Source organism: Peromyscus maniculatus, chromosome 2 (assembly GCF_049852395.1).
Source record: "Peromyscus maniculatus bairdii isolate BWxNUB_F1_BW_parent chromosome 2, HU_Pman_BW_mat_3.1, whole genome shotgun sequence".
Taxonomy (NCBI): Eukaryota; Metazoa; Chordata; class Mammalia; order Rodentia; family Cricetidae; genus Peromyscus; species Peromyscus maniculatus.
Genome location: NC_134853.1, coordinates 115,220,219 through 115,247,940, shown reverse-complemented (window position 1 = coordinate 115,247,940; position 27,722 = coordinate 115,220,219). Strand labels below are relative to the sequence as shown.

General features: G+C 37.1%; 1 protein-coding gene and 1 pseudogene across 13 annotated transcripts in view; one reads left to right on the top strand and one right to left on the bottom strand.

The window, feature by feature from the left end:
• Caap1 (caspase activity and apoptosis inhibitor 1) overlaps positions 1–27,722 on the top strand; it is a 100,693-nt gene that overhangs the window by 41,605 nt on the left and 31,366 nt on the right. For 4 of the 13 annotated variants that reach the window (XR_013049216.1, XR_013049215.1, XR_013049211.1 and 1 more), the window contains one exon: positions 2,647–2,778. The exons of 5 other annotated variants lie outside the window; for them this stretch is intronic. Coding sequence is in view for 3 of the 8 variants with exons in the window: in XM_006974012.3 (XP_006974074.1) it covers positions 14,112–14,536 (425 nt within the window). In the remaining 5 variants the exon portion in view is untranslated. Of the gene's footprint in view, positions 1–2,646; positions 2,779–14,111; positions 15,480–27,722 lie in introns of those variants that run through there. 4 more of the 13 variants (XM_006974012.3, XM_006974013.3, XR_013049214.1 and 1 more) reach the window with 3 other exon arrangements.
• The window catches only part of LOC102916787 (ATP synthase peripheral stalk subunit b, mitochondrial pseudogene), a 32,923-nt pseudogene continuing 22,623 nt past the window's right edge, over positions 17,423–27,722 (bottom strand).

The following is a 27,722-nucleotide window of genomic DNA, read 5'->3' as shown; positions in this document are numbered from 1 at the left end:
GATCATTTTGCTATAGATCAAAAAGTGAAAATTTCTGTTTAATGAAGATAATGTATAGAAAACTTTTTTAAACTTTTAAACCCATCTTTGGTAGTGTAATGAGTTATTTTCCTACAGACTTATTTATGAGAACATTCAGCAATGTTAAAATACAGGTCTGTATTTAAATTATTCATGTCTTCGGGATATGTGCAACTTATAGGTATTGTAACTTCAAAAATTAAGTAAAATCTATGCTTCCATTACTTCTTTAAAGTTGTAATGTTAACAAAATTAAAACCACACTTGAGAAAGTGGATATTTATTTTAAAACCTTTGAAAAGTTGTCAACTAGAAAAGTGATTAGTTTGTTCTGTATTTCTCATAATCATGAAAATAGAGTAGACAAAAATATCACTAGTTAAAATTTTGGAGTTTATTTCTAATTATCAGAGGTATCAGAAGATGCATTGGATTGCCTCAAGTTCCTATAATGGAAGGTGCTCGACTGAAGATTGCATAAACCACCACCTGGTGGTGCTGTTGTACAGCAAACTGAAGCACTGCTGGCTGGCCTTTTTCTTGAAGTTTCTTTTACATTGTCAGGTTTTAGAAAGACCATTGCCTACTGCATTGTTTGTACTTGGGCAGAGTGTTGAATATGTTTTCTTACTTTGTTTAATGGTAGAATGAACTATACAAACTTTTCTTCTATTATCTCTACTTTTTGTTGTTGTTGTTACATTAGAAAAAAGGATGCTTGATTTAGTCATTAGTCTATTTGATGATTCTTTGAAATATATTCACTGGAATCTAGGTATTAAAATGAATAATATAACCATACAGTACATAAAATTATCAGTGTCAATAAGGCTGTATTTTACTTGGAATCTTATACATTTGTTTGTTTGTTTGTTTGTTTGTTTTTTCCAAATGAAATTGGAGAAATACATATACACATAGAATATGCACAAAAGATTTGTGCTGTGGTTAGGCTCAGATCTTACCACTAAATCTATTGGCTCTTATAGCTAGAGCTTAGCCTTTGAATTCATGAGTTAGTGAATACTAGACAGCATTAAGGGTGACTTGGCTGTGCTAGGAGTGTGGCTCAGTAGTAGAGCACTAGCCTAGCGAATGCAAGGCCCTGGGTTTGATTCCCAACACTGCAAAAAAAAAAAATGTTAATGAGAGCTTGAAGAATTTGAAAGTCAGGCTTTAATAGGAATAATATGTAAGGCAAGCTTTAATAGGAACAAACTGTTCGTCAGTGCTTAAGCTATGTGGTGAACGCTTTTATTTTTAAATGAGCTTTCAGCATTCAGACCAGTGGTCACCAATAAAGTATGCTTACCGTATTTCCAGAGTTAGAGGAGGAAATGCCAAATTTTCTATAGTAAATTAATAGTAGAAGCTAATTATGTTTTCAATCTTTCCCCTTAATCTTTTTGATTTTATATATATGTACATATAAAAGGTCTATATAATTATAATGGTATAAATCAGTTTATAAGAATAAAAAATATATGTGTTAGAGCAGGTGTTTAAAAATGTTTTCCCTTACAGACAGGCTAACAGACTATAAACTATCAAAGAATCACAGGGACTAGAGAATGGAGAGATGCTATCAGTGGGTCTCAGCCTTCCTAACACTGTGACCCTTTAATACAGTTCCTCAAGTTGTGGGGACTCCTCATCATAAAATTACTTTGTTGCTACTTCATAACTGTAATTTGCTGCTGTTATGAATTTTAATGTAAGTATGTGCTATGCAGGATCTCTGGTATGAGGCCCCCGAGGGCGTGGTGACCCACATGTGGAGAAGCAAGTTTTCTAGCAGCTAGACAAAGGGAAGAAAGTGTCAATGAAGCAGTCTTTGTCTCAGATTAAGTTCTGGAGGTCTGTAGTATAGCATCATGATTATACATCAGCATGTTGATTGGCTCTTGAAAATGGCTGAGAGAATAGATCCCAAAGGTATTATGGGGTAGTCCTATTGTAGCTTAATTTAATTATGCTACAATACATAGATATGGCAAACACCATGCCATGTGTCATGTCTCTTTTGCCTGCCAGTCATACCTTAAAACTAGGGGAAAATAATTGAAAATGGCTTACTTATTTTTCATTTCTAACATTTTTAAAGTTACATAAAATATTTTGTTGTCATTCAGAAGAATTAAGCATAACACTTGGTGAGGTCATTTGAATTCTTAAGAGGAGGGGTATTTAGATAAAAACAATTCTTGATCTTGCTGCCATTGTTGATCTAACGCAGTCCTACACTGGGAAAAAATAAAATAGTAGATAGAGATTAAGACCAAAGATCATGAATGAGTGGATTTGCAGGTACAGAGGCATCGAGAACTAGCCAAGGCAGTACATGTTTGTAATCCCAGCATTGTAGGCTGAGGCTGCAAGAGAACAAATTCCAGGCCAGCCTAGGCTAAATAGCAGGATCCTATCTCTAAAGAGGAGTAAAAGGTTGAGCTTTGCTAAAAAGAACTTCACATATATAGATGAAACCAGTTATGGACAGTTATGGGAAATCAGATGCCACTAGTGGCTTTTATTCTTAGACAGGAAGAGAAGGGCCACCAGCTGATGAAGTAGCTAGCATTTGTTGCCTGTGCATTTTAAATATCTTCCTTGTATGTATTGCCACAGAAATCTCTGGATTGGCAAAGGAACTCCTTCTTAGAAGACCTACGTGCGTTTGTGGTGTGAGTGTTAACGAGCCGTAGGAGAATGAGAAGAAAGTTGTACAAAGAAGTCTGGAGTTTCGAGCACTCCAAAATAGTGTGTACTATTTTATTTTTAAAAGCCATGTCTAATTACTTTTCTTCTGAGCTATTGTTTTGTGTTATTAACCAGCTTTGACAAGTAAGTAGTCATGTAGATCCTGACTGTGGACTTAACGTCTTTAAAGGGTTGGTCAAGTAAGAAGAGTTGTGGTGTAGGCCAACCTGGCAAGACCTATTTCTTCCCACCTCCAGAAAAAGGAAATTGTTCTTTTTTTCCCCCATTTCTTTGAACTTTACACATCATTGCCAGAAATTGAAACAATGTTATTCCTATTTTAAAAAATTATGATTGTTATTTTTATTATTTTTCTGAGACTGGATCTCACTATGTAGTCCCGCCTACCTGGAACTTACTATGTAGACCAGGCTAGCCTAGAACTCATAGAAATCTAACTTCTTGAGCCTCTCAGATACTAAGATTAAAGGTTTGTGCCACCATGGCCAGCCTCCCCTAAATTACTTATTATTTTTTTCTTGGTATGGTATATGTGCATATGTATAAGCATAGTCACATGTGAGTGGCTGTGTGTGTGTGCGCGCTCGTGCACGTATGTGTGTCTTATGTATTCCTCTGTTACTTTCCACATTTTAGTTATTGAGGCAGTGATCTCTCAGTTGAACCAGGAGCTCACTGATTGTCTAGACTAGCTAGCCAGCTTATTCTGGAGATTGTCTATCTCTGCCTCCTGTGTACTCACCGTGAGTGGCTGCCATGTCTGCCTGGCTTTTACATGGGTTCTGATGACTCAAACTTTGGTCTTCATGCTTATTTGGTAAGAACCTTATTCCCAGCTACCTTTCCTACTTTTTAATTCATCTCTTTCTATGGGTAATAGTTGAATGAAATAATGAAAATTACATTTTATATACTTAATTAGTTTTTGTATCTTTTGAATTGTAAAAACTTTCTACATTAAAAAATAAATGTCAAGAATTTTGGACACATAATGTCTTACCATTTAATATTGGAGATAGGTTTATATTACATAGCCCAGGTATGGTTCTCCTACCTCAGCCTCTGAGTATTGGGATTATAGGCTTGGGCCACCATGCTTGGCTTGTTTCATGGGGAATGAAATTATAGAAGGTTTGATTTAGTATAATAAAAAATTTTACTTCCTTGGTTCCTTAAGTTATGTCCATTTTAAGCATTTGGTTCTGTGATATGCTTCCTAGGATTCTTAAGGCGGTTATTTCAGAGGTTGCATAGCACAAATTTTCAGCAGATGCTTGGATCCTGTTAGGTACTGTGGGTGCTTTAAGTCATCAAACACTTCCCACCTCAGCCTAATGAGTAGGTAGGGAGCAGTGGTGTGCACCCGTCTTAGATGTGGTTTGGTGTATACAGGTGCATGTGTGGGTATATAAGTGTCAAAGGTCAACCCTCAGGTGTTTTTCGCGTGTCACCCTCCTTGTTTTCTTATGAGACAAGGTCTCTCATTTGGCATGGAGCTTGCCAATTAGGTTAGGTTGCCTGGCCAGGAACCCCCCAGTGACCCACCTTTCTCCATCTCCCCAGTGCTGGGATTACAGGTGCATGTACTACCCTGGCTAGGGTTTTTTTTTTTTTTTTTTTTTTTTTTTAAAGCATGGGTTATAGGGATCTGGGTTATAGGGATATAGCTTAGATGCTCACGCTTACGTGACACTTTACCAGCAGAGCTATCTCCCAAGTGTGGCTGTTTTTGCATCTGACTTATAGTCATTATTTCTTCTGAGACCTTTTGGATTATCAAAAGAGCACATTAATTGGTAACCCAGTACCAAATGGTCTGCCCTGAAAACATACATACAAGTAACATTATACAAACCAAACAGAATGTATATGTATTTAGGATTATATGTGTATATACATATACATAGTGAATACATATACATACATTCATGTAACAATTAGTGAAAAAGCTCATGAACTGTAAGAGAACAAGGAGGGGTATATAGGAAGGCTTGGAGGGAGGAAAGGGAAAAGAGAAATGATTACAGTCTCAAAAAATAAAGGACATAATATATAAAATGAGTTTTCAGTGCCTTTTGGTTTGTGTATTTTAAAATTTTGGAACTGATATCTTCACCTAACACAGTGTTATTTAGTGCTAGGCATAGGGCTAAAGAGATAAATAAATTGGCCCTGGCCTGGAAAGAACTTAAAAACGGGAACAGATGTATACTTTTTTTGTCCATAGTCACCTGTTCTTGACTGTATGTGCTTCTTCCTCCTGTTGAGACTGATGAACTCTGCACTCTCACAATCTGCACAGCCCTCTGTTTGTATCCAGGTCCTAGTCTCTTTTGATAATTATCGCCTACTAAACCATTCTCTCCCTTTCTTGTGAACTGCTGCTACCAGCTAAGTCACTGCTTCCTGCTCATCCTGACTCCTAACTGCTTTTGACCCACGGATGACTTTCCTTTTCTCTGTAGTGCCCTCCTTCACTCCTGCTGACTTCTCAAGAATGAGTGCCTCCGGACCGTGAACTTTTTCACCACTCCATAGATGGTGATCTTAAGGAGTCCTAAGACTGACAGGAAGAAAGCCTGCGTGCTTTCAGCACCCAAAGCATTCTTGTCTTTGCTATGGGTGTTTGCTCTCTAGTTCATCACATGAGTTTTCCATATGCCAATTATGTCTTGATCAAACGTCATCTGATCTGTCTAAAGTAGTTAGCTTGTTTCCCTCCTTTCCAGAGCTCGTAGACCTAATGTACCTCGACTTTTGTAGGGGTTGGTGTCATGTTTACTGGGCTGTCGTTTCAAAGAAGCCATCGTCATTTGATAACTGGCACTGCACTGCTCTATTATATGTCTAGTTCACAGCCTATCTCAGAGTATAAATGGGAATCTGTCAGTGAGACTGGGTTTCAATACTTGTGGTCCACATCTAAGATTTAAGTTCATTTATGTGAGTAGCAAATTGTTTAGGTAAAACTAAAAACCAAACAATCAAATAGCTCCAAATCTGTGAAACATCCTAGTCTACCATTCTTCTTACCTCTTCTTGATACAGAACTGATCAGCACCTGATCCTACCACCATTGCCTAGTAAATACTGCTAGTTATTGTTTACAACTTGGCAAATATTTAAGGGTATCCACGTGTTAACTGGACATGGTCCTTACTCTCAAGTAGCTGCCTACCTTGAGTACTTTTTATTTACATCTGACTATCTTATTTAAATAGAGTACTTCATTAGACAGGTTCATTTATGTCTTTGGTTCCTTTAAGTGTTCAGTACTAGTTCATAGAAATTGGACTTAAGTCAATTTTTTTTGAATAAGTAAGGAAATAAATGGATACAAGTAGTGTGTGTGTGTGTGTGTGTGTGTGTGTGTGTGTGTGTGTGTGTTTATGATCTGTTCTCTCCTTCCACTTGTGAGTACTGGGGATTAAACTCAGATCATCAGTCAGCTTTGATGAAAAGCACCGTCATCTCACTGGCCCATAGTCTGTACATTATTCTTTATACAGAAGATGAAAGCAAAATACTCTAGCATTGTAACAGGGTTGGTTTATTTCACCTGCTGCTCCTCCTCAGAAAAGCACATTGTTTCTGAGTTGTTTTTTCTTTCTGTCCTCATCGGGGCCATTTGTTGTTGGTTTCTCTTAAGTCTTTGGCTTTGTTTTCATTGCAAGTGTAATAAGGCTCAGTACCAGTCTTCTATGTTGATGAATGATTATGGTCTCTTTAAAATGTGGTCATAATAATCACTTCTCTGGAGGTCACGTTTCTTTTGATATTTTGTAATTTGGGTGATGTTTATAGAGTTTAATATAGAGTCTTTTTTACATCCCTAAGCTGTCTTTCCCCATAAGAAGTATGCCTTCTCTCTGATCATTCTGGAAAAAGGAAATCACCAAAAAAAGCAAAACCCTTGGGATACTTGGTGATTTCCAACTTCATTTTAAGGCGATAATTCCCCAACTTTCCACCATGGGTTCCCTCTCCTTCTTTACATCTCTTGAGGAAAGAATGAAGGTAGAATAGTCAGTATTTTTACTGCTTCTTCAATCAAAATATTCTTAGTTTGGGGGAACGATAGCATGTTTAGTGATTCTGTCACTTTTTTTTTTAACATACTAATAATGATTCAGTTTGCTTTATAAGTTTATAAAAAGGACCTTTATATTTTTATTATCTTTTTCTGTGCTTATATATACTTAAATAAGCAAAAGCAATGCTTTAGGCAACATGTCCATGTGTGAAATAGACAGTGAAGCTGAGCACAGGCTCTTTGGACAGATTGTGAAGTGTTAAGATGTTGCTAGCAGAGAGTATGCGTATAAAATCTACCAGTTAGTGTTGCTGTGTGTACAGGGGCATAGGGCTATCCACATGAGCATGGGCAGCCTGTGAGACTGTCCCTGAAGAAAACTGACTTTAAAGCAGGTGATTGCCTATAGTTCTTCAACTAGGGGTGGGACCTTATGAGCCCTTCCCCAGTTCATGATGGGATGTCAATTGGTGTGGTCTTGTGCAACAATCATATTGTTGATAGTTCATGGCTATAACCTCCCTGTCATGTCCAGAAGATACTATTTACAGCAGTCCTCCTGGTCCTCAGTCTTTTAGAATATTTCTGTCTCCTCTTCCTTGATGTTTCTAGAGCCTTAAATGTAGGGGTTATACTATGGATGTTTCACTAGGGATGGGTGCCCCATAGTTCTATGTACTCTGTACTTTAACCTCTTGTAGGTTTCTGGAATAGTTTCTATCTGCTGCAAAATCTCTTGCTTTTCTTTGGTTTACTTTTCTTTGTAGCCCAGGTTGGTCTTGAATGCAAGATCTTCCCTCAGTGCCCCCCGCCCCCCAAGGCTGATATTGGTGTTTCTCCACACTCCTTACTCAAAAATTTGTTTTTTAAGATTTAAAAATTTTATATGTACGAGTGTGTATATGTGATGCCTGTGGAGGTCAGAAGATGGTGTATGATCCACGGAACTGGAGTTTAGGGTGATTGTGAGTCATGGTGTCAGTGCTGATAACTAAACTCAGATTCTTGGCAAGAGCAACAAGTGTTCTTAACCACTGAGCCATCTCTCCAGCCTGTTCCCTTAACTTTTGTAATTTTTTCTTTTTGCCAATGTGCTGGGTTCCCTCCTGTTCCACAAAAGCTGAAAGTTCTAGTTTTTATTAATCAGTAAAAAGTAATATCTTTTTTTTTTTTTTTTTTTTTTTTTTTTGTAACAGGGCCTCAGTATGTAGACTAGGCTGGCCTTAAACACCTGAGTGTTTCAGCTAAAGGCATGTGCTACCATGCCTGGTTTCAAAGCAGTATTTTTTAAATTTACATTTCCTTAATTGGAAATTTTTTGAAAATTTTTTCATGTATTCATTGGTCCTTTGCGGTTTTTAATTTGTGGAATGCCTGACCTGTTTCTCCCCCCCACCCCCCGCCCCCACCTTTTAACTTTTTATTGATTCTTTGTGGATTTCACATTATGCATCCCGATCCCACTCATCTCTCCATCCCCTGGCATCCACATCTGCCCCTGCAACCTCCTCCCAAAAACAAAACAAAATTTAAAAGAACAACTGACACCCCCCCCCCCAATCACACACACACACACACACACACACACACACACACACACACACACACACACACGATTCTGTAGTGTGGCCCAGTGAGTCACACAGTATACCCTTTAGTCCATACATCTTTACTGGCAAGTGTTCATTGCAAGGAGTCATTCATTGGTCTGACTCTGGCTTCTCCTGCACCACTATACTGGGGCCGCACTGGGATTCTCTTGGATATCCTTTTGTTGTCCTGTGTTGTGGAGCTCCTGCAGTTTTGGGTCTGTATGTCCGGCCCCTTCACATGCTCCTGCAGTTCATAGATGGGGTGGGTGTTGGGTGGGCTAACTCATAGCCCTGCTTCTGGCTCTGGGTGGTAGCTGGGTTGGTCAGCCTGCCAGCTTTCCCTTGTCATCACCACCACTGGGGTGAGCTCTTCAGTACTGCCCTGGCTATCTCACCCAATGCAGCCTGCAGCAAAGAGTGGGGCCAGTTCTCTTGTTCTCCAGGCCTCAGGTCCGGTTCACTTTCACTTTCAGGGCCAGCTCTACTGCCTTGCTACCCTTTACACTTGTTTCTGATTGTTTCTCATATAATAATACATGTACATAACTATATATTTCTATATTTTTCCTTGATACAAAAATATTTTAGTGGTGTTTTACTGATTTCTGTCCCTGTGTCAGAAATTGTAAGTTTTTGTTTCTTTTTTCTTTTTCATGTTTTTTTCTTTTATTCCCTTTTTAACAGTACCAGGGATCTACTCAGGGCCTTTCACCTGCTCTTGGGCTGTACCCCTAACCCTAGGACCTTAATGGAAACAACTTTGTTGTTTCTTTGTGGGTTTTTTATTTTTCTTTTTGCTTAGTAAAGACTCATATTTACTTGTCTTTTCTTCAGTTAATTTACATTTTTGTGCTATTTTTTAGGTATTTCCTGAATGACTAGTTGCCATTTGCAGGAATTTGGACAGCTGTGTAAATACTCCCTCTTCTAGGCTTTGTCTCTTGGCTTTAATGCACCTTCAGAAGGTTTCATAGGCAGACTAGCCTTTCATGTTACAAATAAGAACTGAATTAACAACTAGAATGTAGTAAGACCTTATAAGGTTAAATATGCTCACATAACTTAAAATAACCTTTAACTTTTAAGAGTTATACTGTGATGTAACTCATGTGATGTCATCAGTGTTTTTGTGTTTATTTGCTTTTATTAACTGTTCTATCTAAAACACTTAAGAAAAATCAAGTTTGTGACATGAAATGTTTTCCTTTTACCTAATTTTACAAAACCTTACAGTTTTCAAGCAGTGAAATTTGTTACAGATTATAGTAAAATATAAGCATTACATTTTAGCTTTTCCTATTCCATAGTAAAAGTCCTTTTATTTATACCAATTGTATGCTACTTGTGAGTGTGTTTCTCTCTGTGCATTCTCAGTGTTGGAGATGGAACCTATAATCCTTGGCCCAGAAATATATGTTAAACTGAATGGATATTAGTTATTTTTCTTCTCCTTGGCAATAAAATGTTTGAGGAGTATAAGGTGTTGTGTTTAGTTGTCAAGTATTTAGCCTTTGTGCTTTAATTCCATGCTCATATCTATAGCTCATCAAATAATGTAAACAAATATTTCTCTGTTAAATCAGAGTATTCACCTGTGTCTTTGATTAGTTTGAGTAATGATTGATTAATATTTCTGTCTAGATGCTGAGTCTAGATAAATTGATTTATTATTTAAAACTCTTTAGTACTCGTGTTCAGAGTTTGGGATATGAACCAAACAGGTAGGACAGAAAGAGGACAGCAAGGAAGTGAACAAAAGAGAAATGATGCAAGCATATGGGCCAGAGGACAATGTAATAGAATGTACATTGCACAGAACTGGCCACAGCATCACCGGGAGAGAAGAACGCTCAGGGAGTCCCTGTACTCTGTATTACTTTTGACCCCCCACCCCCCAGCTTACACTTTGTCTTCCTAGCACTGTAGCCTAGCCAAGTTCTTAAGTCCTTTAATCCTTTCTCATAATCAGTTCGCTCCACTCTTTATTTATATTGCTTTTCTCTGAAGAGCTCTATAAGGTCTGCAATATGAGGGGTCACCCGTATTACTGGAGGAGCAGAGTTAATATAAGGAATATATCACAGACTCTGTTTCCTGTGAATAAAGCTAATTATTCTGCAGCTTCGTAACATCAGCAACTTGGGTTTCATTTTTTTCTTGACTTTTTTCCCCCTGTGCTATTTTTGATTAGTCTTATTGTTTTAGTTAATAGTTTGAATTTTTATTCTTATTATTTTAATTGCATGTTTGATATTTTAATTCAGGTTTATCTGTATTTTATTTTTCTTTTTGAGTTTTAATAACCTTTGTTTATATCATGCATACATCAAACCTTTTTTTAAGATCTTTAATAAAACTTGAGTAATTAACTGGATTTAAGTACTAGTGTTTTTGTGAAGTCCAAGTATGTAACAGCTTACAAATTGAATTTTGGGACTCTTATCATAATTCATGGTACATGAATATATCTGTAATGAAAAAAGTTTGAACATATTTCTGAAAAGTAATTATAAAGCTTTATTAAAGCAGATATCACATTATTTGCTTCAGCTCTTCCTAGTGACTAGATTTTATTGAAAAGACTAGAAATAATTTACCTTTTAGATTGTTACTATAAGACTTTTGTAAGTTTAGGTGTAAACTGAAGGTGGTACTTTGTAGAAGTCTTACATGACTTAAATTGGCACTCACTTTTCCTGAAAATGAGTGCACACACACACTCTTGTGTGTACATACACACCCAGAGTGAGAGTACAGGATAGAACACATGATCACACAATTTTAAGAACTTTGAATGAGGCGTTTAAGATAATCACTTTTTTGAAAAGAATGTATAAGATTGCCTTTTCTGCTTTGTGAGATGTAAGAAAAACCATTACAAGTCCCCACTGCTGAGAAACGATGAGAGCAAATGATTTTGGAAATGTGTTCATATGTTTTCAGGTGATGATGTTAAAAAGTGAGTTACTGACTGTTTCTACTGAAATGATAAAACTTAAGAAATAGTAGAGAGGCTAAAAATGATACTGATACCTTCAAATAATGGCTTTTACAAGTTATTTACTTTCCATTTTGTGAAAAAGTGCACATGTCAAATCATTTCAGGTGTGTAATGCTACAAAGTTTTCGTACCTATGGTATACTTACAATGGACAGATGCAACCTATGAATGCCTTCAGCAATATTGTGTTGTAGAGAACTCAAGTTACTTGGAATTGATAATTTTGAATGTGAACAGAGAATACCAGATTTTTTTTTCTTCTTTTTCCCCTCTTTTTTTTTTGAGACAGGGTTTCTTTGTGTAGTTTTGGTGCCTGTCCTGGATCTCGCTCTGTAGACCAGGCTGGCCTCGAACACACAGAGATCCGCCTGGCTCTGCCTCCCGAGTGCTGGGATTAAAGGCATGCGCCACCACCACCTGGCTCAAATTTCTTTAGTGATAGAATAGATGTATTGTTGACAGAAAAGCAAAGGTACAAAGCAGCATATCTTTTGTATCTCTTGTCCATTTAAATGTTTGAAATACACTCAAAGAGATTTTCTTCACTAGGTTTTTGTTCTTTGAGATTGGGACTGAATGTATGAACATTTTGATCTTAAATCTCTAGTGGTACTGATTTTTATAAAGCATTTTACTATGTAAGCTCAGGGGAGTGACTCTTTAGCTATGGTTACTTCTTAAATAAGCCCATATAAACAGGCTTTAAGAATTATTCAGATTAAGCGAATGTTTGTGTAACTTTGTGCTTCTTAGTCCCAGAAAGGTATTTGAAAGCCGTCTTCCTCCTGACAGGGATAAAGAGCATGCATTATGATTTGAGTGCGAAATGTCTCCGCAGACTATTGTGGTGTATACCCTTAGTCCCACATGGATGCTTTTTTTTGGAGGTCTGGAACTTTTAAGTGCCTCATCATTGGAAGTAGGTCACCTAGGAGATACCATGTCCCTGGCCTTCTGGCTGTTTTACTCTTCCTGTTTGCTATGTAACCACGGACTGAAGTTAAATTAGGTCTTTCCTCTCATGTCTTGTTTCAGGCATTGTGTCCTAGTCTGGCCGACTTAGCTCTACATTTCCAGGCCTGCTGTGAGACAAGGCAGCATGGTGGCAGTGGGAGTGTGTGGCAGAATCTGTCCCTGTCATGGCAGGCAGGAAGCAGAGAGAACAAACAGAACAAGACAGAAACCAAGAACAGGGGAGTCAGGGCAAGATACTCCTGTGGCTAGGCAATATGTCTACAGCCTTTCATAATAAAAGCTCCCCCAGCTGGAAGGTCACATGAGCCTGTCAGTAATATTTTATATTTAATACTTAACCTTTTGTTCATGGCCCCCAAAGACTCATGGCCATTGTATAATACAAAACACTTAATACATCTCTAGACCTCCCAAAGTCTTAATGATTTCAACGTTGTCCGAAAGTCTAAGGTCACTCCCCCTTTGAGGGGCTTGCTCAGAGGGATCCTAATTCTGCTATGCATCGCCTGTTCTCCTGGATTTCTCTTGGTGGAAACCTTCATGACATTGTAATTCATGTATTCTGCACAGATGTCAAACCAATTTGATTGTAGATGACCCCAAATCTTCCACCTGAATGTTGAAATTTTTTTTGAGGTTTTGGACAACAAAGCACATGCTTTCTTATGTTTGTTTTTACCTCAAGTTAGAATATTTCTATTAAATATTTTGTAAGAAGAATTTTTTTCTTGCCATTTGGAAATTCTTGCTTCTTTGGGGAGATACATGAAATGCTCTTTAGAATTTATTAAAATTACAACTTTTTTGCACATTCTATTTGTGGCAACAAAAATATATTGACTTTTTCTACTTTAATTTTGGAGTTGGAAGTGGTTTTATAATTAAAGTGATACAGGTTAAGGTTAGTAGAGTATCTGTTATAAAACAAATGAGGTAGAATTGTTTTTTTTCTGTTCATTCTGTTAACACTTGTTTTCATTTGCCATTCAATATTTTATATATAAGTTTTATTCTCAAACCAAATGATTGAAAATTAATTTTTAAATAAAAACATGCTTGTTACTTAAAATATAAATAAATTAGGATAACAAATGAGCACTTAAAATTGTAAATGATATCTAAAGTTAGGTAATGTCCAGTGCCAAGGCCAAGACTAGTTACTTGAGCATCATAATCTACATTTAAATTCTTGACATCAAAGTTTTATAACATTAAAATACTTGTATGCCAATTTTATTCATTTATTGATTCAGAACCAAGTGCTTGAATAAGTATAGGAGAGGATTTGGGATAAGTGATGTACAGAATATCTAGCTTCATGATGACATTTTTCCTTTTTCTAGTCTACAAAGCAAAGTGTATCCTCTAGGATGAAATTGTATTTTCCCGATAATGCTCTATTTAAAAGGTTTTCAACATGAGTCTTCATTGTGTAATCTATAAACTTCAGTGCGGTATAAGACATCATGACATTTTAATTAGGAAAATTGATCAAGGGAACTCCATATGATGGACTAAGTTTCCCAGTGGTCCGTGTTTTACCAAGTTGGAATGAAAACTACTCTAGGGTTTACATGAAATAGAATTTGTTTTTCAAGTTGAAGGAAGAGTCAGGAAAGAAGTGAGCGCAGGAACGATTACAGATGAACTTGGGCCTCTGTAGTGGGGTAGGTAGGTCAGGGCAGTCCCTTCATCCTAAGTAGAAGGAAATGTTGACCCAGAGCTTTGGGTTACATGGTTCTCCCCCACCCCCTTCTTTTGTTTGTTTCAGGCAAAGGGGAAGATAGTGATGTACTCAGTATAAATGCAGATGCTTATGACAGCGATATAGAAGGCCCATGCATCGAAGAAGCAGCCGCTGCCGCCGCCGCCGCCGCCACTGCTACCGCTGCCGCTGCTGCCGCCGCTGCCGCCGCTGCTGCCGCTGCTCCAGAAGTCCCAGAAAATACGGGCCAGAGCGAAGCTGGTCAGATCGATGACCTGGAGAAAGATATTGAAAAAAGTGTGAATGAGATTCTGGGACTGGCAGAGTCTAGCCTAAAGGAACCCAAAGCGGCCACCCTGACTGTTCCTCCTCCAGAAGACGTTCAGCCTTCTGCACAGCAACTGGAACTTCTAGAACTTGAGATGAGGGCAAGAGCGATTAAGGCTCTCATGAAAGCTGGTGATAGAAGCCAGTCTAGTTTTCTGACTTGAATTTTGTGTGTGTTTGAATGAAGCCATGTCATATAATTTTGTATCTGACATTTATTTCGGGTCTCATGTGATATTTCTCCTGTAAAACTTATTAGGTAAACTCATCTTAGGCTGAAATTATATATATTTTTTACTTTTATATTATACACTATAGATGTGTGTTTAAATTCAAGGCAAATACAGTTGGATACCCTGGGTATTTCTTTTAGTTATGTCTGTAAATTGATATCTTAAAAGCCAACAGGAAGGAGTTGGAATATTTTTTTCTTTGTTTTTAAATGTTTGGGCAACAAACTCAAAAGCTTTAAGAAAGATTGACCAAGCATGTTTCTCTTAAGGCTACCTGTATTTTTCAATAGAATATTAAATTATTGCTCCTAGATTTGTTAACAATTTAAGAATTTTAGTTTTGTGTATATATATACTTTTAAGATATGTACTGTTTGGGGATGCCTTTTGTGAATGTGAGTTTCCTAGCTAAAACTAATGAACTGTTTTGTTGTAAGGCTCAAAGATCTGAAATTGCTTTAAAAGCTTTTTTAATAAAGAAAAAACTCAACTTAAGGCTATTTTTTTAGCAATGTAAAGTTAATTTGTTCATGTTTAATTCCAGCAAAAAGCCATTCTGACATATGTTTGGTCTTTTGGGGGTACTTTGTTCACATTTTTTTCCCTCCAATTAAAAAAAAACAAATTTTCATTTACATTCCAAGCTTTCAGGAAAAGGGTAATATATTATGATACAGGGTTTCATTTGATGTCGTTGTTTGAAGATCTGATGTATAGTTCCATAAATCAAAATAATAAAAGGCTGTTATTCTGGATATGAAGACTTGATACTTTTCCAAAAGCAAAATTGACTTTAAGAACCTTTGATAAATTGATGTTGTAATTAAGCTAATTTTGTATACTTTTTAATAAACAAATTAGCATCTTGCCACAATTATAGATACCTTTTGCTTCATTACTAGTTACACTTGTTTGATACCAAAATAAATTTGGTAGGGTCCCTTAAAATAAATGAAATTTTTCCTAAAATAGAAATTTGGATCTGTCTTATATTATAACAAATGTCTTGGTATATTTTTATTTAAAAGCCATACTCTAGTGATATAATACAGGAAGCCTCTTCACACAATTTACAGGAATTGTCTTTGATCAGCTGACTTAATTATATGTTGATCTTGAGAGGTTTTAGGTGCACAGAAGACAGGTTTATAAACCATTACAGATGGATTTATTGCTCCTGAACACCTTTCATATCCCCGGCCCCCCCCCCGAATTTAATGAAGCACAGAAATCTTTGTCACATGAAATACTTCTCTTAGCCGGGAAACATTGTTATGATTTCAGCAATGTGTGCTCATTGTCAGGGCTTCTGTGTGAACAAGCTTCAGTTATAGTGAAATATTCTAACATAAATGTTAAAATAACGAAACAGTACAGAGTAACTATTACTGCTTACTAATTATAAAACAGCTGTTTGCATTTCTGTGATTAAATATACAAGAGTAGAAAAATCTGAGTGTTAGTTACTGCTCATCAAGCCTTGTGTGTCTGTTCTATTTGGTATATGCTGTAGAGGATATTTGAAGTAGAATATGGGTGTAAGAAAGAATGAACTAGACATATTAAAGATTATTAGATGCCTGGTTTAAAAAAAAAAAACCAGAAAGCTTGTTTTCCACATCAGAGTATTGAGAGCTTTCTGAAAATGATTGGCTGTAAAAAAAAAATAGGAACTTTTGTGTTAGAAATGTGTTGTAATATCAAAATAACATGTAATTCTCATGTTACTACATAACCCCCAACTCAGGGAAGTCACTGAATGTCTCTTAAGGAGATTTTAAGCATGAAGTAGATTGATAAATGAAGATGTGAGAACTACATCTTTATATGTATAATTCTTTTGTAAAGTGAGAGAAATCCTTGAGTGACTAGTAATTAAGTTAAAAAAGGCCACGTTTTCCACTTAATGTCAAATAGTTTTAACATGACTGGGAGAATGACCCAAATGTGTTTTTTTAGGGGGGAGGGCATGATCACGTCCCCTATTTTGTGGACATGAACTGGCTTGTAGTCCAGGCTGGCCCTAACTTACTGTCCTTCTGCCTCCAGTTCTCCAGTGCTGGGCTAATGGTGTGCCACCATGTCTGGCTGTAACCCAAATCTTGAGAGCTGTGTGGCAGCTGATGATGGGTCCTCAGTGTTAATGAGCAGATGTCCTAAGTAAAGTGTCCTTCTAAAGGAATACTAGCAACTCCTTCGGATGACTAGGCAGTGTATTATTACAAGTCTTTTCTCAAAACTTTTCAGTTAAACGTTAGGTCCCAGGCCCCATGATCACTTATCTAATTAGGGAATTCTCCATAGTTTGACCAGGAATGAAAATTACAGTAAAATACACATTTTTATTTCCATTTTCAGTATGGACAACACATTTGTAAATCTATCATATGGATAGCTTAAGGATGTTAAAATTTCTCAGTTCTCTTTCATAAAAAGTTGGAAAAGAAACTTTATTTTTTTCCCTTGACCATGCCTGTTACAAACTAAAAGATCAGTGCTTTAACTAAAATTTCACCCTTCATTATTTTTACATATTTTTCCATTTTACTTGTCCATTTATTGCAAGATAGTATAATTAGTTACAAGTGTAGCCTATAATTTGGTCATTTTAGTCAGCCAGCAAGTTGCTGCAAATTGCTCATTCAAAAGCCATCGACAGACAACTTCAGATGCAGATCAAGGATCTGAAGTACCTTACTGGACAATGGGTTGAAGCCACTAAATGAGTCGTTGTCATTGTAGTTTCTATAGCTAGCAATACGGGAAGATTTTTGTCACGCAGACCAGTTCCCACTTAGTGAACTCTTTCTGGCTGTCTCAGTTGAGATAGATACAGTCACGCGATGGCAGCTTCGGATCTGCAGTGCACTTGGCACTTGCCTCCTCCCCCTCCTGTGAGAGATGCTCTGCATCATAAGCTTCACCCAGTCTATCATGTACTCCTCGTCCTTTTGCCACATCATGTCCTGTCCAGGTGTTTCTTTGCCATGTACCTGTAGTCTGTGAAGCTATTGCTGGTAAGTGACCTCCAAGGCCACGGGAATGTTGTTCTTCTGAGCATCAGAGGTAGTCCTGCTTCTGAATTAATGCTTGCTGTGCCTTCTCCGTGCCTGCTGTATCCCGAATTCCTTTGATAGTGACTTGCTTTACTTCTAGTTGAGCAATTTTTTTTTTGGCTTACTAAGTTTATTGATAAATTCTCCAATAGAGGCACTATGATTTTTAATCACATAGAACAATTAACCCTACTATTGACATGGCAGAGAAGGTCTCTGGGTTAATTACATTTATTTCTTGGAATAGAAAATACAAGTTAAGTCCAGTTCCAGGAATGTAGGGTCTTGTTACACCAGTTTTAGGATAAAGGAACTGGAAGAATTCCTCAGGGATCAGCTCAGTGTGTACTTTTTCTTCATATTCAAGAAGAGGTGGTTGACAGGCAATACTGCTGATCCCAAGTTGTCCATATTCTTCAGACTCTGTGGTGGCAGGCAGTACCACACAGGACAGTGTGGTTAGTGAAATGGGCAGCTATCTTTTTACTTTTACATTTTAAATCTTATAATTAAGAATTAAGTAGATTTTAATAAAACATTTACTTTTTCAGTTATATGTGTGTGCGCGCGCAGATGCCTGCAAAGCCCCTAGAGCTAGAGTTCCAGGCAGTTGTGAGCAGCTTTATGTGAATGCTGGGAACCTGACTTGGATCCTTTTCAAGAGCAGTGTATACTCGAACCACTAAACCACCTCTCCAGCCCCAAGTCAACTTTTTGAGATGAAAAAGTTTTTAATTAAAAAGCTTGTAATTAAAAGTGAATTTTATGTACTTATTTTTGTGCCTGGGAGACAAACACACATTCAGTAGTGTGTGTGTAGGAATCAGAGGACACCTTCCAGGAGTCACTTATCCCTGTCTACCGAGTGGGTTCTGGGAATTGAATTAGGTCTTGAGGGTGGTAGCTTTTGATTTTGCCTACTGAGCCACCTTATTGGCCAGAGACATGGTTTGCTATGTAGTTCATGCTGTCTTTGAACTTAATATTAGCTCAGGCAGGCCTGAAACTCATGGTAGTCCCTCTGTTGCTTCATCTTCCTAAGTACTGTGATCACAGGCAACCCTGTGCATTCCAGTCACTGGAATCCCTTTTTAAAATTAAGTGTTAATTGTTACCAATAAGCACTCAGGTATATTTAATATTTAGTACTTGAGATGCATTATTAACTTGGGATTTAGGTCCATGGATGAAGCACCTGTCACACAAACATAAGGACTTGAGTTTGGGTTCCTCAAACATGTAAATACTGTGTGTGTGTGACATCCCACCTGTAATTCCACTGCTTCTAAGTTTGAGACAGTTGCTCACCAGAGTAAGCTAACTACTTAGACTGCATAGGTGACCTCTGGGTTCAGATTCAGAGGCCCTGCCTCAGTCAGAGAATGATGAAAGATTACCAATGTTAACCTCCAGCCTCACATATATAAACTTGAACACACACATATGCATACCACACACGTGATTGGAAAAGTAGATGCCTTGAGATGTAATGAATGTGAGGGTTAAAGAACAAAGGGTTCGGATTCTATACTGAGCAGTTGTGGAATCTTGTCCAAATAGCCATAAAATGAGGGAACTATATGGTTAGCCGTGTATCCAGTTTCTTGCATCTACAGTAGTCTGTAATTCTAATATAGTAGATCACATGACTTGTGAAACAGAGCTCTTAAGTTCAAGTGTTCCTCTGTTCCCTTTCTCTTGCAGTTCAAAATGAAACAGCTGTTACCCTTTGTTCGTTAGGACTCCTCGGTGTGAACTGCAGTCTAGCTGTGATTTTTTTTTCTTTACCCAATTAACATCTTCGTTGTCAGAATCTCTTGGTATGTATACTGCTCAGAATTACCACTTTTGACCATAAACTTAGATTATTTTTAACATTTTATTTATTGTAAGTAATGTCAAGTTGAGGTTTTTATTTAATTGAAAATTTTGTTCTCATATATTCTGGTCATGTTTTCCCCTTCTACAGCTCCTCCCAGATCCTTCCCACCATCCAATCCAGTAAACTCTACATCCCTTCTTTCTCTCTCTCTTTAGAAAACAAACAGGCAAACAACAACAACAACAACAGAACTAAACAAATCTGAATATAGGAAAAAACACAAACATGCACACACATAAAACAAAACTAATAAACACAAAATCAGGAACTACAATTTACATTGTTTTTCTCCCAAATCTTATAGTGAAAAGGAACAGTATCATTTTGTTTGGTCCTTTTTATACCCAGCTGTCACTACTCAGAGATAACCACTTTCAAGTCTTTTACTGTCTTGTAGTATTTGTATCACCCAGATACCATGATTCTCATACTATTCTGTGATATTTCTGCTCTAGATTTTATTTGTTGTTCTATGGACTGTGAAGACGAAATTTTCGTCTATACTGTTTTCCTAGACACTCATCTTCCTTCACCCTCCTCATACAGAACATCTCACCTTTTCTGCTGAAGTTAGCATTTGGTATTTACAGTAGTTTGACTATGTAATTATTCTATAGCAGGATGATGTGACACGTATATGGTAGTTCCTTCTTTGGTCCAGTTTTGCAATTATTTTGGAGTTAATATGATTGCCTTATCGCTTCATTTTCTCAGGGTTCTATATTTATACCCAAATATTAGTCTCAATATTAGATCTCTTCTCTTCTCTCCTCTTCTCTTCTCTCCTCTCCTCTCTCCTCCCCTGCCCTCCACTCTTCTCCCCTCCCCTCCTCTTCCCACTCCTCCCCTTCCATTCCCTCCCCACCCCTTCTCTCCCCTCCTCTCCACTCTTTCCTTCCTTCCTTCCTTCCTTCCTTCCTTCCTTCCTTCCTTCCTTCCTTCCTTCCTTCCTTTCTTATTATATTTTTGCTGACTCATTGTTCTGTGATAATCTGGATTGATTGGTTTTACTTCTTAATGGACCTCCATTTTCTGAACAATCTGTCTTCCTTTTTAGCTTTCAGTCCTTATTTTGATGACACACGTATCCTGGTAGCTTCCTTAATGTTTTGGGTCATTGGTGTGACTCAATATGACTCAGTTATACAGAACCTTATCAAAACTTTATATGAGGAAGGAAAAATGTAGGTTTGACGTCATCAGAAGGACTGTGCCAGTGCCTATCAGCTTACTCAAGCTCTTGAGAGTTCATTTGTCACCTGATTTTTGATCCTTAATGTGTGTTGTCTCCCTTTGGAAGCTTTTCGAGTCTGATCTTTATCCTCTGTTCTGCAATTGCCTGATGAAGTGTAAGGGTGAGGATTTTCCTCCATTCATCTCTTTGAAGCTTTTAAAGTATTCCTGGGTAAGTGTTTCTTCTCTTTTTTGGGCTTAACTGTTTTTCTGGGTTATCTGATTTTAAATTCTTTTAATTACTTTTAATTTTCATCTTTTTTCTTCCACTTTCTCAGTTTTCTTTTTCAGTATTTTCTTGGATAAAGAAAAAAAATCCTATTTTTAACTTTCAAAATATTTTTCTTTTATCTTGTAAATATTCCCCTTTTAAGGCTGGCCCGTAGTGGCGCATGCCTTTAATCCTAGTACTTGGAAGGCAGAGGCAGGCAGATCTCTGTGAGATCAAGGCCAGCCTGGTCTACAGAGCGAATTCCAGGACAGTCAAGGCTACACAGAGAAACTCTGTCTCAAAACAGCAGCAGCAGCAACAACAACAACAACAACAACAACACACACACACATACACACACATAGACACACACACACACACACACACACACACACACACACACACACACACACACACACATTCTCCTTTTAATCTGACTTAGATATTAGTGTCTGTAAGGTAGTGGTTCCAGAATGGAACTTGCATTTTGATTGGCCGTGGTATTCAGAGGACCTTCATCATAGTAGAGCAGTCTATGATCCAGGAGTGTGCCAAGACAGTCCTGTGAGGTGCACATATGGAGTCATTGTTAATACCCCTTGTTTATTCTGTGCTTTTAATGGTTTAACCGTAATATGTTGTGGGGTGTTTCTTTTCTGGTCCCAGTATATATGGTGTTCTGTAGGCCTCTTGTACCTAGACAACATCTTTCCATTTTCTTCTGTGATTTTATTGAAAAGTTCTCTACATCTTCATTATGGTATTATTCTTTTCTGTGCACCTACTTTGAAGGTTAGGTCTTTTCATGGTGTCCCAAAGCTCTGCTGTGTCCCATTCATATTTAAAAGAAATGTTTATATTGGGCTTAACTGAGTGATCTAGTTGCTCCACTTTGTTTCCGAGTACTGTTTTCCACATGATCCATTGTGTTGGTGAGGCTTTCCATTCAAGCATTCATTTAAATAACTGACTTTTTCATTTCCAGCATCATTTCAGTTGGCTTTTCTTCAGCAGTTATACCTCTTTACTGAATTCTGTTTTCATATCTTGGATTAGCCTCTACATTTCATTCAGCTTATTGTTTTTGTCCTCTTGAAGTATGTTTATATACTCTGAGTTGTTTGAACTTAGTTAAAATCATTCTTTTGAAGTCTGTCTGTGGAAGGTCTTCCACATAATTCTCACCAGGGTTCATTGTAAAAGGGCCAAGCCATTGCCTTCTCTTGTGGAACTGGTTGTTGGAGGCTCCAGGTTGTCCTAGTTTTCTTATGAGCGTCTACTTACTACTACCTGCATGAGCAGTCACTGTCCAAGAGTCAGCACACTCCCTGCTGTTCTCTGTTGCCTTCTGGAGTCTCTGTTGCCCAAGTCAGTGGGCAGTGGAGCCAGGAGATCACGGGAAGCTGGATGTGTAGTGAGGAAGGCCTTGGATCCAGAGCGAGGGCCTGTCTGGGAAGTGAGACTCTGAAGGAGAAGGGAAAGGTGCCTTATCTGGTGGGAAGGAACAGGGATAGGAGACTTTTAGCTGGGCAGGAAATAGGTCTTTTGATTATAAAGTAGAAAGTGCTTCAGATTTAAAACCTACAACTTGAAAGACTTAAAAGGACCAATATTTTAATGTTCCTTTAAAAATGTAAGAGACTAGAATTCATTGTCACTGTAAAAGGTAAGTTTTTTAAAAAAATATTTTTTCTTATATTACTCTACTGTTTTAGCATATCTTCTCTGTAGAATATATTTTTATCAGAGTTCAAAAAAGAATTAAGAAGTCTTGTAATAGATTTGCCCCTTGTAAACAAACACATTTGGTGTGGGAATTTTAAATAAGGTTCCATTTCTTATGTGATATTTAGACCTACCAAATTAACATAAATTTGTATTTATGCCTATCATGTTTGTTGGCCTATTACAACCTAGTTAGAAGGAAAACTGAAGATCATCCAAACAGAAAACTTCTCTGCCTAAAAAGAGATTCTAGAAGCATCCATAAACATGACATAGTTTTATCTCTATCTCTTAGTGAAAAAGCTTAACTTCAAAATGATTGTTTTAGTGTTAAACATTGGTGTAATAGCTTTTTGCAAGATTTTGCTACTAGTAAATGTGGAAGAAAATAATGTATCAATAACACTGAGATATCAAATTACAGTTTGATTATGGGGACTTTTACTTATCATATTAACCTTTTTATTTCTACAAAAAACCTGCAAAGTGTAGAAAGAGAAAAAAGCATTTATTATATTTCCTTATTTGCAGCTAAATTTTAAACATTAAAAATACTACATTTTCTTGTCAAATTTCTTTCTTACGGTTCTTTCCTGCTATTAACATTAATATGTAAACTGAATACCTATATATTCTATATGTTAACTGAATACTTATATATTCTGTGGCCTGTAAAAAAGGTTTTTGTTGTGCATTAGTTTATCAGATTGCTGCTCTAGTCACTGGAGAAAACAAAAGACTAAATACTACATGGTTACCAAATTGTGGAGGATCACTCCTCAGCCTTCCTTATTGTTGTTTTAATGCTTGTTCATATAGTTAACTGCCCTATCCACCTTAAGATTCATCCTTCCTACGCTGTCTGTAGGTGGAAAATCTTATCTGTCAGACTTGGAAACCTGTTTTGTCAGGATATGAATTTTAGTCTATGTGGGAAAAACCTCTCATGTAATTTACAGTTTCCATGTCGAGTAAATGAAATCCGTCTTTACCAGTTGCAGGATATGTTACATGAACATTTGACAATGTAAGGTCTTGGTTTTCATGATTCCACTGATATATGAACTAATGATAATTGTTTTTAAAAGCTTGATAGTCCTTAATGAAAGATAAACTTGTTGCTAGTTATTTTGAATGACCAAAATTAACCTTTAATTAAGTTTATTGTTGTGAAATTCAGGAACTGTCAAATTATAGTTTCTCTAAGAGTAAATCTGTAAATCATCACCATTGAAGACATTTTATTGCTAATTGGTTTGAAATTATTTGTGAGCAGTTGTTAGAAAATAGGCTTTTGATTGTTTGGTCTGTGTATAGAGCTCATGGAACTCTGTGAACAGAAATTTAGGGTGAGCAGTTAACCACGTTAGCCTGCTTTGAAGCAGCCCTTCCTGAAGAACCATTTCTGTCTGTATTTCTTCCCTCTTTTGCCCCCCTCCACTAGTAACTCCTTCTACATTTTATCTTTCCCCTTCCCCCTTAACTGGTCATTGAGAAGAAAACTTAAACAACAATAACAACTTTGTTTCTTTCTCAATTTGTAAATGATAAGAAAGAGGCTGGAGAGATAGCTTGTTCTGAGTTAGGTTCCCAGTATGCATATTTAAAAAGAAGATAGGCAGATTCCTTAGGCTCACTGTCTAGTCAGCCTCGCTGGTCTCATGGACACTCCCCAGACCTATGAGAGATCTTGTGTTTAAAAACAAGGTCAGTGATCTCTGGTTTCCACATTTATGAAAGTGTATGTGCATGCACACTCACACCCACAGATACATCCACAAGGAACTTCATAAAAGCGTTAAGAAAAATATTACCTAGTATGAACTTTTTCTGAAGACTTGTCTTTTGATTTTTAGGTAGAAATTTTATACTCTTAGAACCCAAACAGGACTTTAAAAAAAATTTAGTTTTATTATATTTACTCATGTTTGTGTGGAGAGCAGAAAACAGTTTGTGGGAATCGGTTCTCTCCTTCAACCACGCCAGTTCCAGGGATCAAACTCAGCTCCTCAGACTTGGTAGCAGGTGACTTGACCTTCTGAGTCATCTCATGTGCTTTGGGCCCAGGAATTTTTTTTCTTCTTTTAATTATATGTGTTAATGTGTGAGTGTGGGTTTGTGCACGTGAGCGCAGTGCCTCTAGAGCCCAGAAGAAGGTGTCATCCCCCTGGAGCTGGAGTTGCAGGCAGTTCTGAACTGCTAGATGTGGGTGTTGAGAACCTAATTGTGGTCCTCTGCAAAAGCAGGCTGTGCTCTTAACCAAGGAGCATCTCTCCAGCCCTCACGTTTATATTTTGATTAGATGAGATCTAGTTTCAGATAACAAGACATTTAATGTTTCTTTTTTTGTGAATAGACTAAAGTCATTTTTAATATTCATTTTGAATTGCAAATACTTACTTGGATTTGAAGAATCTAAGTTTTTGTCAACCCATGGTCATTTTAGTGCACATAGTTACTCAAATGTAGTCTTTTCCTTGTATCTGTCTCTCACCTATCTCTCAGTTATCAAAAGGACATGAATGTTCATTTTGAGTTGCAAGAATTTTTTTTTTTTAAGAAAACCTTTTGTTTCCTTAATTCCCAATTTCTTTGTAATATTGTGGGTGTTGCAGCTGACTTGGAGAAAAGAGAATACTATAGAGGTATCCCATCTAGATATAATTTAATGGTTGTAGTGATTGTTCTATATTTCTTTCTTTTTTTTTTCAGAGCTGAGGACCAAACCCAGGGCCTTGCACTTGCTAGGCAAGCGCTCTACCACTGAGCTAAATCCCCAACCCATGTTCTGTATTTCTAAATCATAGTTTGTTAATTAAATTAGTGGTATGCAAACTTTTTCACTAAATAAATTATATATTGCTATGTATGCACACAATATGCATTCATATATGAGACTCAGTGTTTTCCAAGTATATAAGAAATGAATAAGGCAAGCTACAATCTGGAGAGTACACGTTTGCACAAACAAGAAAACCATATGGCTGGGTGATATCCTTAAGATAGCAAGATATCCTACATATAATTAAGAAATTGCAAAATCTTAGTATTCTAAAATATATGTTAACTATGGTTGCTTATTCTTCAGGTTCAGTGAATGTTGGAGGAAAGACGAGTTGGGAGATATACAGAGGAAGTTCATACAACAGAGAGAAGTAAAGGCAAACAACATTCTGCAGGAATTATATTTACTCTGTCATAACATATATCATATGATAAGGAATGTTTCTAATGATGAGTCAGTCTGCAAGAAATAGGATTGATGTGCAATTTTGGCAAATAGGTTTCATTGCAAAAATATTTTGTTGAAACTATCCAAGCTTCTGTTCTTGATTTACTAGGCAAATGTGGCATCAACTTCAGGCAGCTATTTGAAAACACACTATTATATGCACTTACATGTATTTGAATTTGAATTGCATCTTGGTTGCAATCCTTCTTTTAAGTTTGCTTGAAACAATGGGATTCTTTTTCAATAGAACATAATGAAAGAAATAAAACAATAGAATGAAACAATAGAATGAAAGAAATGAACTTGTGTACTTTGGGTACATAGTCCCTTGATGTCACTTAAAGCATGTGCTTATTACTGAAAGTTCCTAGAGGCCCACAACTAGTGAGCTGGATTTGGTACTTTAGAGGTATAAATTAGCTGGAGAGATGGCTCAGTGTTTAAGAGCACTGGCTGCTTTTCCAGAGGACTCAGGTTCAATTCCCAGCACCGACATGGCAGCTTAAAGCTGTCTGTAATTTCAGTTCCAGAGCTGTCTGTAACACCTTCACACAGATATACATGCAGGCAAAACACTAATGAACATAAAAAATAAATAACACAGAAACTATGAAAAAAAAAAAAGTTGAGGTATAAATTAAGCCAAGCATAGTGGTTCATGCTTTTAATTCCAGCATTCAGGAGGCAGAGGCAGGTGAATCTAAGTTCAAGGCCAGCCTAGTCTACATAAAGAGTTCCAGGCAAGTCAGGGCCAAATAGTGTGACCTTGTCTCAAAAACAAAACAGAAAATAGGGTTGAGGAGATGGTTCAGTGGTTAAGAACACTTGCTACTCTTGCAGGGGACCCCGGTTAGATTCCTAGCACCTATGTGGTGGTTTGCAACCATCCATAGCTTCAGTTCCAAGGAATTTGATGCCCTCTTCTCACCTCCATGGGTACTAGGGACATAGGTGATGCACATACATACATGCAGGCAAAACATTTGAATGCATGAAATAAAACTAAAAAAAAAAAAGAAGAAAGAAATCTATGCCCCCATCCCTGGAAAAACAAAAACAAATAAATAAAAACACATCATTCAGAATAACTGGCAGTTATACTTGGCAGATAAGTGACACAGTTAGCAAATATTGCTTATAACTCTTTTGCTCTCCCAATATTTTTTTTCCATGGAAACAATTGCTATAGGTCTGGTATTTATAATAATATGAATTAGATTTGTGTGTGTGTGTGTGTGTGTGTGTGTGTGTGTGTGTGTGTGTGTGGTTGATTTCAGCTGAATGATGAAAATACTGTGGAGGCCTGGTCAAAGTGAAATTTCATAATGCACTTTTCATGTAACAAGTATGGGCAGAATACTTTATCTGTAAGATTTTGCCCACACAACAGTTAAGAAATCATGCTTTCCATTAGTCATAAGCTTACTGTCTCATGCCTTCAATGAACATTCTACCAGTGCCTTGTTTTAAATTTGGGGGTTTGTGTTATTTTGAAACGGACGATCCCTGCATATATTTTCACAGTGGTCCCTGTAAACATTTAAATCTAACAAGTCAAAGCAATGAATGTTGCAGATGTGTGACAACATCAGCAAAATAATAAAACCACAATGAACTTAAAATATGATCTTCATGTTCTAAATTTGTGTATTCTTTTTTATAAAAGGTGGGGTTGTAGAAAGGAGAGAATTTCAGGTTTTTATGTTTAATTGCCCTAACAGCATGTGTTGACAAGTCATAAATAACAGCCACTCTGAGGGACTAAATAAATTGGTTTC